Raw genomic sequence first — 14068 nt, forward strand, 5'->3', positions numbered from 1 at the left:
TGTTGAAGAGAAAGGATGAGTTTGTGACCTCTAATTAGTGGAAAGCCTTAGTTGACAATTAGAGCAACAAGAAAATTAAATATTTAAGAGCTGATGATGGTGGTGAATATTGTTCTTTTGAGTTCAAAATGTTTTGCAAAGATAATGGAATCAAATGCCATTTCACTGCTTTAAGTACTCGTCAAAATAGAGCTGTAGAATGCATGAATAGAATCTTGTCAGAGAAAGTGTGCAACATGTTGAGCAATACCGAATTAAGTAAATAGTAAATAGTTTTGTTCTGAAGTAGTCAATACATGTTTTATGGTGAACAGATCACCTAATATTGCAACTAATTGCAAGACTCTATAAGAGGTATGAATTGGTAAATCTACTGATATTCTTATTTGAAATATTTTTGTCGTCCTACTTATGTTCATGTTGTGAATTATAAGTTAGACCCAAGGGTAGTTTAGTTAGTGTATATTTCTTGGTTATGCAAATGGAACTAAGGGTTATCATTTATGGTGTACTGACCCTAAGTCTCCTAAATTTATAAGCAGTTGAGATGTTACCTTTAATAAGATTGCTATGTTGAATGTGAAAAAGCATATTGTTGATGAAAACCAGTCTACTAATGAGCTTGTTGAGGTGGCGGTCAATACTTCAACTATTTCCCATGACAAGTCACAAGTATTAGATGATTTGCGTGGAGCTTTTAGATAATTTGCATGGAGCTTCGAGTTCATGTGACAAGACTACCACTCTTAAAGAAGAACCTCGGCTTGACAGAGGTAAAAGAATTAAATAGGCTCCAATTTGTCTTGGCCTTAAAGATATAGTTGTTTACACCCTGTTAATTGAGCATCAAGAACCATTCAGTTATAAGAAAGCAATGCAAGACTGTGATATAGTGATAGATGGAAAGTTAGAATGTGAGTTTGTGAAATTGCCTATGTGCAGAAGGGTAGATTTTTCCCCATGTTTTACCTGGGAAACCGTGTATAAGCCTGAAGACATAGTCACCATCCCGACGGCATAAAATGTCAGGGCTGAATACCCTCACCCCCAGGGCCTATGCTTGCTTCGGCTTATGCAAGGGGATAGCGCCCGCGGGAATCGAATCCCGACTGCTCATATGACAGCCTGAGGCTCGCTCCAACTATGCTAACCCTTTTAGGGTTCTGCAGAGAAGGGTAATTAACTGCAATGTATGAATTTAAAGGTTCTGTTAATCTGGGCAAAGATTATGTGTGCAGATTTAATAAGTTCCTGCATCTTCTGAAGCTACTATTGATACTAGAGAAGCTTTAGTGAACATAGCTTTTCTTAAACTTAGCCGAGAATAGTTGCGAGTCCATGGAACATGACAAATTTAGGGATTTCTGTCAAGGTGAAGATGACTGAAAATAAGTTTTTTATTTTGGGTAATAAAAATGCCTTTGTAGAGCATGTGGCTTATAAGACCCATCAAGGGAATTTTGTGTATGATAAGTTTTGCTCCCTTTTGGAAACTCAATAGGATAGTAGGTTGGAATTTTATCATTTTGTACAAGCTCCTTAGGGATTGGTATAATAAATTTTCTTTGTTGACTTTCATTAAGAGGGTTTTGGCCTTTTGTATGGCCTGTGTAGGTGGAGAAGACCAATCCACCGTACCCTTCTTTTGGAGAACAGAAGAGCTCTTTTGGAGAGAGAGAGAGATCATCCTTTTGAAAAATTTGGTGAAAAAGGTTGCAAGACACTCTTTTGCCCTCATTTGAAGAGGTGTAGAGAATTTGTGGACAGATTTGATCTTTGCACCCTTGACTTTATTGTTTCAAGTTTTGTGCTTGTGAGTGAGACTTATATTTAGGTCTTTGTATTTTGATTGCCTTCACACATAATAAAGATATTATGACGGTGTTTTTATGGACATAGCCACATATTGTGGTGAACCATCTTTTTCTCTTCGTGGTTTGTTTTTTTCTTTACTTTGCATTGTTTGGTGGAGCCAATTCGATCCTATTCTGTTTCTGTGCTTTCTGCACAACAGTGGGTAGACAAGGGAAGAAGAGGAAGAAGTTAGGAGTTTGATAAAGAACACAAGCGAAAGAATCAGCAGTCCTCTCCCTATCCTACTGTTTGTAAAAAGAAGGGCTTATATCTTTTCTATTAAATTTACAAATAATAAATAAATTGAAATTTTTTTACGTTATTTAAAATAAAAATTGATAAAAATACTTGTTTATAGTTACATTCAAATGATACATGAATCCTTACAGCTTAAACTATTGATCAAGTGGCTATATCCCATGTTTTTTCTGCATAGCTATATGGGGTTAGCATAAAAACTGGAAATTCATAAAAGAAGTTATATTTGATGGAGGCTTTTAATGGATGCTTTAGAATTTTGTAATCATTGTCCAATACCTTCTAGGGTCATATCTTGTGGGATGGAATCCAATGCATAGGTTTAATTAGCCGGCCAACTGTCACTTCATCCTTGAATTGGCTCCTCATAGTCATCTGTGTAGAAATAGGTATGTGTACCATATATCAATGACTGTACACAAGGTCATATCTTGTGGGATGGAATCCAATGCATAGGTTTAATTAGCCGGCCAACTGTCACTTCATCCTTGAATTGGCTCCTCATAGTCATCTGTGTAGAAATAGGTATGTGTACCATATATCAATGACTGTACACAGGATCCTATTGTATTTGCTGTTTTGAATATACACTTTTCTGTCTAGTATTAGTTTCAAGGGTGTTATTGTCTTTCTAGTTCAAATATGTCTTGTGCATGCATAGTGCACCTGCCGAGAAGTCTATTGAGTTCTTCAGCCTCACATCTCTCTCTCTCTCTCTCTCTCTCATGTGCGTGCATCTAGAAATCTTGGGACAACGTTAAAAGTTTGTCCTGCTTTTTGCCTTTGATTTTGGCAACATTGGCCACATTCCCATCTTACAGAAAATCAATGTCATACTGCACTTTGTACTTGGGAACTTTCACATGCTGCAAGTGCTAAGTAACATGGGTACTTCAAAATGCTTGGCTTGTCCATGTTGATACTGGACTTCTGGGTGCTAGATTTGGCACTTAGACACACACTCACACATTGCTTCATGTACATGATACATTCTATGATTCTGTAAGTACCTTAAACCTCCTGTTTTCTTTTATATTGTAGTTGAGTTATATATATCTCTATGTATTTACGTATGTATGCATGTATAGTGGACATATAATTGCTACAGTTGACCACATCTGTGGATGACCTTGCCTTTTAAATTTTTTTATATTGTTTTTCCGTAGTAGATCTAAGATTATGGATATGATCTGCATAGTTTGTTTATTGGTGATTTGGCATTTTGATCATTCAATTTTTTATGTCCCAGCAGGTTCTTCAGGGGCTTTAAAAATTGGCTGTCTACTACCAAAATTTCATGGCTTAAAAAACATTTTTTCATTGAAAAATGCAACCCAAATTTCGATCCCTAGCAAATCTACCATGTTGAACACATGCGGTGTCAGATTGACTCAAAACAATTTGCACTAATGAGTTTCCAGGTCGACAGCACATGTGGTCGGCTGTAGCAGTATAATTCCATCAATAAAGAATATTTCATAAAATAGTACCATGCTGTCTAGTGAAAAATCATAAGTACAAAGTTTATTTATTCAATCTGACCCCATAGATGTGTTTATCATGGTCTGGTTATTATAAAACATGCTTTGGTTTATCATAGATCTTTGCCTTTTTATTGTGAAATGTTGGTGCATTGCAGGCTGTCAAAATTTCCAAGTTCCTAAAAAACCTGCTACATATCATAATCAGTGGTCCAAGGCATATGCGTTACTAAATAAACTATACAGCTCATAGCTGTATGGTTCATTCTATGAAATGTCCAGCAAATCATGACTAAATCCATTGGATTTACTCGATAGCAGGTATGGTCGACTCTACAAAAGATTACACACACACACTGATTTATGTATGCATAACCTAGCCACACCCTTTCCCCTTTTTGTAAAACAACCTTGTCAACTAGCCATGCCAAGTACCAGAATCTATGCCTATGTGTCAGACTTTATGTGTGTAACATGCCAGAATTATTTTTCTCTTCTTTTTTTCTTGGGACCAGTAAGAGAAATAAATGAAAGTTATAAAGAAGGGATCTGTGCAATTAAGGTCCAACCTTATAGTGCATGATCTTCTTACAGCCTATTGGTTCTTCTCACATCATCATTGTGGTCCCCTTTTATCTTATTTGAGGTAATGATGTTGTAAAAAGTAAGAGGATAAGGGTAGAGATGAAGAGGGGGAAGGAAGAAGAGTTGATGAAGGAAGAGAGAGAGAACACTAGGGCACAACGAAAAAGATACTTTTCATTTCTTCCTTTTTGCAACTTGTACACATCATTTACTGAATATAAAGGTTGTGACCAAAATGCCCTTATAAACAAAAGCAAAGACCACTTTACCTAAATTAAAAAAAGACAACTATGCCCTTTACAAACTCCTTCAACACTCCCCCTGAAACTAGATTTCCTCCTACCAAAGCACAATAACCTGAAGTAGATCTTCTATCTTCAACAGCTCTTGCCCAATCAACATCTGCATATATCTGAATATCAAAGTGATCATGACTAGCATATAAAATTCCTTTTCCTGGGTTCTTCTTTAAGTATTTCAGTATGCGATACACAGTATCTATATGAGTTTTTGTGGGTGCATGCATAAACCTACTCACCACACTCACAACATAAGCAATGCCTGATCTTGTGATGGTGAGATATATAAGTTTTTCCATTAGTCTTTGATATCTCCCAATATCCTCAAATTTGCCATCCTTATACAATCCCTACTTATGGTTTGGTTCTATAGGTGTATCCACAACCTTACACCCAAGCATGCCAACTTCATCCAATACATCAAGCACATATTTTCTTTGAGAAAGTAATATGCCTTTTTTTGGATCTCAACACTTCAATTTCCAAAAAATAATACAAGGGGCTAAGGTCCTTGATATCAAACACCTCATGCAAGTATCTTTTGAGTTTCTGAATCTTCTCTTCATCATCTCCAGTAATTATAATATTATCAACATAAACAATTAAAATTGACAATTTCTTCTCACCTTTGATAAAAAGAGTATGATCACTAGTACTTCTAATATAGCCAAACTGAGTGATAGCTGTACTAAATCTCTCGAACCAAGCATTAGGTGATTGCTTCAGTCCATATATGGATTTATTTAGTTTGCACACTTCATTCTTTTTGCTCGATAAGTTGAACCCCGGAGAAAAACTCATATTTCTTCATTCAGGTTTTCTTGGAGTTCATTCTTTACATCAAGTTGGAGTAGTTCCCATCCTTTATGAGCTTCCAAGCTAATTAGAACTCTAATAGATGTCAATTTAGCAACAAAGGCAAAGGTTTCTTGATAATCTACGCCATAGGATTGGTTGTATCCCTTAGCCACTAAACGTGCCTTACCTCTCAATGGATCCATCTGCCTTATATTTGAGTGTGTACACCCACTTGCACCCAAGAGGGATCATTCCTTTTGGTATTGGCACTACCTCCCATGTTTGGTTTCTGTCCAATGCATCCATCTCTTGAGAGATAGCCTCTCTCCACTTAGAATGTCTCATTGCCTCTTCCACATTCTTAGGGATCGGATTAGATTGGGAGTTGGCTACAAATGCCTGGTAAGCTTGAGATGTAGCAGTATGAGTGACAAAATGGCATAAAGGATATGAGGTGCACAGTCTTTTACCTTTCCTGAGGGCAATAGGTAAGTCCACATCTGATGAAGGATTAGCTCCAGTTTCCAAAATCTCAATGTCATGTTCTCTTGGCTCTGAATCCTTAGAAGTTTCTTCAATCATGGTAATGATTGAGTCCGGCATCACAATATTTCTCTCCCCTCTTGAATAGGTCCTCATTCCTAGTAGTGTCTTCATCTTCTGCACATTCCTTGTGGTCTTCATCAACAATCAAGGGAGTAAGAGGTAAGAATGGACTAGGCTCAACTTTCTCTTTGTTAGTCTCCTCCTTTTCATCATAATAGAACTTTGTTTAAAAAAATGTTACATCCATGGTAACATATTTTCTTCTTTTAAGAGGGTCATAACACATATAGCTCTTCTGAGTTGGAGAATAACCCAAAAATATACATCTAATAGTGCGAGGATCCAACTTGTCCCTAGTTTGGGCAAAGACATGAACATAGCAAGTACATCTAAATATTCTTGGTGTGTCATGAAACCTTTTGGTCTTGGGATCATCTCTAAAGGGCTTTTTCCTCCTAATGAGTCACTTGGCATCTTGTTAACCAAATAGGCAACCATTAATCCTATATCACCTCAATAGTCCTTGGGAACATTCTTCTCAAACAATAAGGATCTAGCCACCTCAAGAAGATGACATTTTTTCCTTTCAGCTACTCCGTTCTATTGAGGGGGTATAGGGACAAGTTGTATGGAGTTTAATACCATGCTTTATTAGGTAGTTTCTCAGTTGTTGAAAGGTATATTCCCCTCCATCGTCTGATCACAATACCTTGATGGAAGCATGATATTGTCTCTCCAATAATGTATGCACAATGGGAAAAATGGAAGAGACATCATCCTTGTTTTTCATTAAGTAAATGATCGTCATTCTAGTATAGTCATCGACAAAAGATACAAAATAGCAATGCCCTTCATAAGACATGATTGGGATTGGACCTCATACATCATAATGCAAAGCCTCAAAGGGTCTACAACTCCTAGACTCATTGCTAGGAAAAGGAGTCCTATGATGTTTAGCCCTTTGGCATTCATCACAATCCAAGGTAAAGTCGCTTCCTACACTAATTACATCAGGGACAACCATTCTCATTTTTGACAAGGGTAAGTGTCCTAATCTACTATGCCACAGTCTAACATCTTCTATGGCATAAGATACACTGGGTCCCTTGACAAACATCAAGACTCTAGGTTCATCCAAAATATAGAGCCCTCCTCTCTCATTAGTACGGCCAAATATCTTCCCCATCTTCAGGTCCTGAAACACACAATGATAAGGGAAGATGGTTATAGCACAATTTAAAGACTTTGTTATGGAACTCACTAAAAGAAGATTTACTGGAAAAGATGGCACATGAAAATCAAAGGATAAGGTAAAGGATGGTGTCATGATACTACCCTTCCCAATCATGGGAGTGGTGGAGCCATCGGCTAGCTTTATGGGATGCTTTGTGGGTAAGGATATATAATTCATTAAAGGACTCCTCTCGTCCACCATGTGGTTTGTAGCTCTCGAATTTATAATCCAAATCTTAAGAAATGCAATTAGAGTGAACTTGATTACCTTTAGTGGAATTATAAGCATGAGAAATTGTAGCAAGAGAAGATGTAGGTGTAGATCTATCTCCGAACTTCATCTTGAGTTCTTCCAACTCTTTTCTCAAGCTTGATAGTGTATCCTTCTCTTCAACTTTAGCATTTTCACCTGAAGTCTCGAAATTCATGGAGTGAAGTGCTTTGTTTTTCATGAAGTTAGGCTTTCCAATGATGTCCCAGCATTGTCCCTTGGTGTGCCTTGTCTTGCCACAATGAGTGCACCTTAACTTGTATTTGTCATCACCCGTCCATGCGCCTCTACCTCAACCATGACCTGGAGCTCCCCCCTCAATCCTGCTTCTATCAAAGGGCACTCTAGTAACACTTGGTCCTCCTACAAGGACAGACCTTTCTACGTTCCCATCATTGTTTTTATTCTAATTTCCTTCCATCTTCTTCTCTGATAAACAAGGTGTACATGGACCCTAATGAAGGATCTCCCTTCCCAAAAACATTCACCTTGTTGCCTTATATTCTGGGGGGCACACCCTTAGGAGATCAAAAACCTTTCTTTTTTCGTTCTTTGCATTTCTTTTCTCTGCACCTGAAGAACAATCTATTTGATCAAAGTGGTACCACTCATCCCGTGGGCTTTTTAAGTCAGCGTAGTACCACTTATAAACCGGTTTCCTTGTTTGCACTTCATAATCTTTTCCAATAAATCATAATCTTTAGCCACATTCCAGTGTTCAACATCAATTATCACAGTGATACATGCAACACAAAGAACGATATGTTTTGCAACAGAGTACAATTTCTGTGATATCAGAGCTTAGTTCCGGCTGATCTGACAATGAGGTAGCCTCCTCTGCCAGTTCCTAGACTTGCTGTGGCTGAAAACCAGTATAGAGTATAGAAACCCAACATCACACTATGAAAGGTTTGGCCACCTGAAATAAACTACCTATTATTGTTTTGTTATTGGAAGGATGGGATGTGATACTACCACCTTGCCAGACAATCCTATCCCTGCTGTTGTATCAGTATTGCGTGCATGTGTTGTGATCTGCAGAACAAAGTCTGCTGGATGATCTATGTGACACTTTTGTGTATGGATGATATATGATTGTCTGAAATGTTATTTGTTCTTCTCTAATCTGTCTTACGAGTATTAACTCCAATCCATATCCTGTTTTTCATGTTATTCTCTACAACAGGTGTGTCGATGGCAATGAATGAACTGCGACCATGTGCTCCTCTCAGTCTAAAATATGCTCTTGCACAAGAAGTGCAAAATGGCCTGCAGGCTGTAGAAGACTCTCTGATGAGGTATAATGCAACTCGGATGCTCCGGGACAATGAGTCTGTACTTTTCCATTCACTTTGCCGTGCATTCCTCGAGGTCAGAACCCTTAATGCACCAGCCTATCCTTTTCTTGATCTCGTGTATGAATATCTGAAGGCAAACTTCTATTATACACTACAGGTTGCATGCCCTTACTGTGTTACATGCTTTGGACGGTGTTATGTTGGTGCTGCTGCACTGATCGACATAAAGAATTCATTTGATGGAGTTCGCCGGCTTCTCGTGTCATCTTTGCCTATCATAAAAGGAAGTAAGAAAGCATCTGATGGTCTCATTCAAATTGAGCGGAGGAATAGTATCTCAGATAATGGAGAAGCATTGGTTCAGGAAAATGGTGAGACGCAAGATGTTCAGGAAAAGGAGCCCGCCAATGCAGATGAAAGGAAGGTTGGTGAAATTTCAGGATAATGATTTAACCTTGATGCAGAAAAGAATATCTAGTAAAAGGATTTTGCGGTATGTAGATTAATGATTTGCACAATTCCAGTTTTGTCCATATCATGTACCTTCGAATTTGGCAAAGCCAGCTACAATTTTAATTCTTTATATTCCATTTCTTTTAATCAATATCAGAATATCAGGAATCCCTCTGTCTAATTCCTGCAGTTTTTCTACTTTGGGCTGTTCTGGTCATGATGCTCTCAAATGATGGGGATCTATTTGTTCTCTTGACGCAACTAATTTGGTTTCAAAGCAATTTTGAGGTAGGGGTGACTTGTGAAAGTCACCAAGTTGACAGGACGTCACTTGACAAAACCCACTGGGGGCATTCCTTACCGCAAGGTGCTAGGTTGGAATTGGTATTGGTGATTAGTCTTTTTTTTTTTAAAAGGCAAGCTAGGGTTAGGCAGACCCCCACCAGTTATTATTCAACGTATCACTGGGGTTTGAACTTGCAACGTCCCACCACAGGGAGATGTGAGCTCTTACCAACCACGAAGACCCCCCACCCGTTGGTGGTGATTTTTTTTATGCAATAATATATGCAAATAAATCATTTACTCACAAGAGTCTAGGTTGAGAAAGGAGATAGCAGGAAGTATAAGATGTGCCTGTCATGTATATCTTATTATTTGATTGAGATGCTGGGCTAGTATCACCGGCATAATTTTTTTTACAAACTCGCAACACGCTAATCTGACTAGCTTAACGGTCAAAGGCCGTGCACCAATACTTTTTCATGTGCTGAATCATTTTATTGGCCTTGCGTATCACCTCATGCGAAGCTGCCTAGCAAAAGCTGATCAAGCACATCTTCGTATTTTATCTAATCCATGTCACTTAGTGCATAGCCGTCTCATACCAAAAAAGGTACAAACTTGCTTTAGCCTTGCGTGTTATAGAGCGTATTGCAACTCTATGCGCATGTTACAACAAAATCTTGTCATTGAAGGAATAAGACTTTGCGGCCTCTAGTCTGAAGATCAGTTTATGATTGAACACCATAGCGAAGGGCACCACTCAAACTCATTCATCGGTGCCTAGGCATTCACTTGCCTAGTCCCGAGTCACCATACTCAGTTGGAATTACCTAAGGTGATTCTTGAAGGAATTAACCCTAACCCACACGCATTCTGTGCGTTCAAACGCTACGCATGAAAAACTCCTGCAAGCCGAGAGGTCTTTAACCAAATCTTCAAAAACATCTTCTGATCCGCTGATACTCTTTAACCAAACAATGCTTCACGTTTGTGCTGCCACACAATAATGCACTAACAACGATACCGTGGCCAACCGCGTGCCGTGCTATCACTGCACATCACTTATCAAGTCAACGCACCTATACTCGATGCATTTTTCACTCAGTAGTGCTCCACACTGCACTTGCCCCATTCTAAAGACTCGATTCGGGACCGCTAGAGTCTAACTATTTCTATGATTGCAAGTTTCAGGCTTTCAGCTGTGCTGTTGGATATGTTTATGCATATGGAAACGAGATTCCCTTTTGACATGAAAATGTGATCCCATCCATTGCAATTCCAAATCCACCTATAACCGGGTTACACGGCCCTTGAATGGAAGGCCATCACCCACTTTTGAGGGGGTTTGGACCCGGTAATACATGTAGGCCTGGGCATAAACTGCTAAGCTTTGGGCCTGACATGGTCTGTTTCAGGACAGACTCATATTGGGCGTACAGTCAGTCTATAGATCCAATTCAACTCATCTTTATTAGACCAAAATTCCAGGATGTTTTGCAGAGCAGACCTGATAGTAGGTACCCGCGATGGGGTTGATGCAAAGAAGCCTATAGGAAATTAGGAAAGAGAGGGACTCGCAGGCTTCGTAGCCCTCTCCTGAGTACAATTGTGGTGAGCACACTGGGGAATGAGAAATGAATCTTTGAGTCTTCACTGGGATCCCATTTCAAGACAAACCTACCTAAATCCAAAATAAACTAAGTTTAGGCATGGCATACATTTGCTCTCAAAATCAATGGTTTTCCTAGCTAGGAAAATGGCCCAAGAATTTGATCGCACTAGCAGAGCATATCAGGTTAAAAAAATTGAAATCAAATCCTAGCAAATAGTAGTAGCCCCAAGGGGGTGGGGCTTTGTGGCAGGGTTGACCAGCATGTTTTACACCGTCGGTGAAGCGACCGTAGGCTGACAGGGTTGATCAGCACGGCCAGGTCTCTTACTCTAGGAGTGGTTTTCTCTACTTCTCATTGGAAACAAAAATCCTTGCAAACACGGAATACCTATTTTTAGACCATAGAGTTGGGGAAGTAGCCTTGGCGTGGCACGTGGCCAGCCCACAATCAACCCTAGACAGCCACATGGCTGGCTTGGAAAAAAATGCCATGCCAAAGGCTTGGCACGGCAATAGGAGTGCTGCGCCAAGCAAGCTCTTGGCAAAACATTTGACTACAGCCAAGTTGAGCAAAGCTCGACCAAGTGGCTCGGCTAGGCCCACGCAAGGTAAAAAAAGGACCTTGGGGTCTCTTCTATTTTGTTTGACCACATCCTATTTTGGATCTTGGAGCTCCAATTTGGGTAACGTGGATCTACTTTGAAACTTAAACTGGGTTCAAAGGGGGTTTTACTAAGGTTTTACCTGGGTTGACCTAGTTTAACTGATTTAAACATAGTACCTATATGGTTTTGACCTAGTTTGCCTTATTTGGACCTATTTGGATTATATTTGACTGAGTTAACCTAGTATAACTGGTTTTGACCAAGTTTAAACCAATTCAACCATATTCGAGCTGGGTTAGCCTAACTGGACTTGGGTTTGACTAGGTTCAACTTAGTTTGACTGGGTTGAACCTAGTTTTTACCAAGGCCCTGCTTGGTTCATACGACTCTTGACCAATGTTTGGCTTGGTCTAGTTTTGGCTGGTCTCTTAAAAAGTTCAAGGTTTTTTGCAAAATGATCTTGATGAAAGCAGAGTGCCTACAACATGTTTGTGAATTAAAGTTGTATTTTTTTTAAAGCATCAAGTTGGGGTTGAAGCCACTTAATTCACAAATTGTAGATGGTGCGCTTGCAAGTAGGGTGCCAATCTAGAGGTTTGCCCTTCCAGTACATTGAGTTCCTTCCACTACATTGAGTTTGCTAGGCTGGGCCGGTGATCATATGTAGCATTATGCACAATGTAGGATGAGGGTTTGCAAAATCTACAAAACAAAAGTGGTTAGTGATGGACACTCTTGCAGGTCGAGCCATCTTGATCTGACCCAAGCCCATTTAATCTTGGTTTGCTAGGTTTTGAGGGTGACGAGGCCCAAAAGTGAAAGATAGTGGGGCATCTGTTTTTTGTTTTTTCAATGGCAGCAGACCTCACCTTGCATAAACGGTTTTAGTATTTTACCAATAGAGGTGCTCCAGAGACCCAAGGGGTTTGAGCTTAGTGGGATGGGGCCTAGACCTTTTGGCAAAAAGTCCAGATTCAAATCCCATGGGCGTCACCCCTCACTTAAGCCGAAGCTTGGTGACTCACTGGGGTGCCCTCATAGTCTTACACCAACAACATATGGACAGAGACCGTTAGTACGGCAGGCTGAGCCAGTGCGGCTAAGTCTCTGTGCCTGGGGGCGGTTTCTCCGATTAAAAATTAAAAAAAATAGAGGTGCTCCATGTGGCATGATATTGTTGGTGGTCAGCAAAAACCGGACCCCAAGGGGTCTGCATAGCATTTCTCATCCTTGGTTTTCGTACGGAAGTGAAACAAAATGCCAACCCCATTTTTACTGTGGGGCCCAGTCAACAAGAGTTTCTTTTCACGTTGACTATGCATTTTATACCAGATAACATTCACACCACTCCCCTGCAAATGGATTTTCATATGGAACTTTTTACTCATGGGGTGGCCTTCTCATCAAGGCATGCCTTTCCCATGGAGGTCTGGGATGAGTTCAATGATACCCACATAATGCTACAAATGTTCTGGTGACAAAGAGCTGCAAGATTTTTTTTTACTTCAATGCGTCAGCTTATTTGTTACGCTGTATAGGAAAGGATGCCAAAGCAAGATATTCTTGGATTTGACGATGTGTACCCTCATATATGAATTCCAGCAATGGGGAACAGGCACAGAATGAAAATGTCATGAATGTCCATGCCAAGTGCAAGCAAGCCAATGTATGTTGATGCAACGCACTCCAAATCCAGTACGGGAGGACGTGTGCTATCTCCAGATAAACAAGGATGTACGCATTTATTTCTTGGGTTTCAACATTGTTATCATGCCTCTGCACAAACAGGACTGTTGTTAGCTGATTGAGAGATAATTGCTCTCTCTTCAATTGTATCAAATGGCCTGACAAGTAGTGTTATACCTTCAGTAGTGTTGCTTTTATCCTTCCTAACCGGGTACAGAACATAATGCTGGACAATAAACAGAAGATCAAAGAAAACTACTTCCTGCAAAAAGTCTCATTTCAGTATGATAGCAAAGTCAAGCAAGTGACAATCTCTAAATATAACATGAAACAGATTTCCATGAACTATGAGTAAAAGCCCTGAGAATGACATTGTTTCATCACGATAAATGTATTACTGAATAACCACTTGTCATTTCAATGCTTTGACAGGTAAATCAATGTAAATCTAATTTTTTGCTTCCCTTAAATTAATGTTCTTAGTTATTAACATATTATCTTATTGTTTTTGAAAAGAAGTGGTTGGAGGTGATGATCTAGTATTGCAAATTACCACTGAATTTCTATGGCAAATATGCAAAACACTATTTATATAGGGAACAGTGACCGCAACTAAAGGAAGGTCGATCGGACAACTCCCCTTCTCCAATGTTTTGAGTGTTTCATCGATCAGAGCTTATATATTTATTTTTTACGGAATCTAGACATGTTTTTTGAAACATGAAAAATTGACGGCTCACAATGCTTTTAAAACTTGACAATACAAAGTATTGTCGGCCGTCAATGTTTAGTGCTTTAAAAAAC

General features: G+C 39.3%; 2 protein-coding genes across 2 annotated transcripts in view; one reads left to right on the forward strand and one right to left on the reverse strand.

Moving 5' to 3' along the window:
- Positions 1–9111, forward strand: part of LOC149811785 (conserved oligomeric Golgi complex subunit 8-like) — a 28823-nt gene extending 19712 nt beyond the window's left edge. The window contains exons 11-12 of the mRNA XM_089992924.1: positions 8512–8696; positions 8781–9111. Coding sequence (XP_089849050.1) covers positions 8512–8696; positions 8781–9068 — 473 coding nt within the window. The 3' untranslated portion in view covers positions 9069–9111. The remainder of the gene's footprint in view (positions 1–8511; positions 8697–8780) is intronic.
- Positions 9112–13346: 4235 nt separating this feature from the next.
- The window catches only part of LOC149811786 (cystinosin homolog), a 136831-nt gene continuing 136109 nt past the window's right edge, over positions 13347–14068 (reverse strand). The window contains exon 8 of the mRNA XM_089992925.1: positions 13347–13526. Within this exon, the coding sequence (XP_089849051.1) occupies positions 13347–13526 (180 nt within the window). The remainder of the gene's footprint in view (positions 13527–14068) is intronic.

The sequence above is a fragment of the Nuphar pumila genome, chromosome 17, assembly GCF_984573655.1.
Source record: "Nuphar pumila chromosome 17, dmNupPumi1.hap1.1, whole genome shotgun sequence".
NCBI lineage: Eukaryota > Viridiplantae > Streptophyta > Magnoliopsida > Nymphaeales > Nymphaeaceae > Nuphar > Nuphar pumila.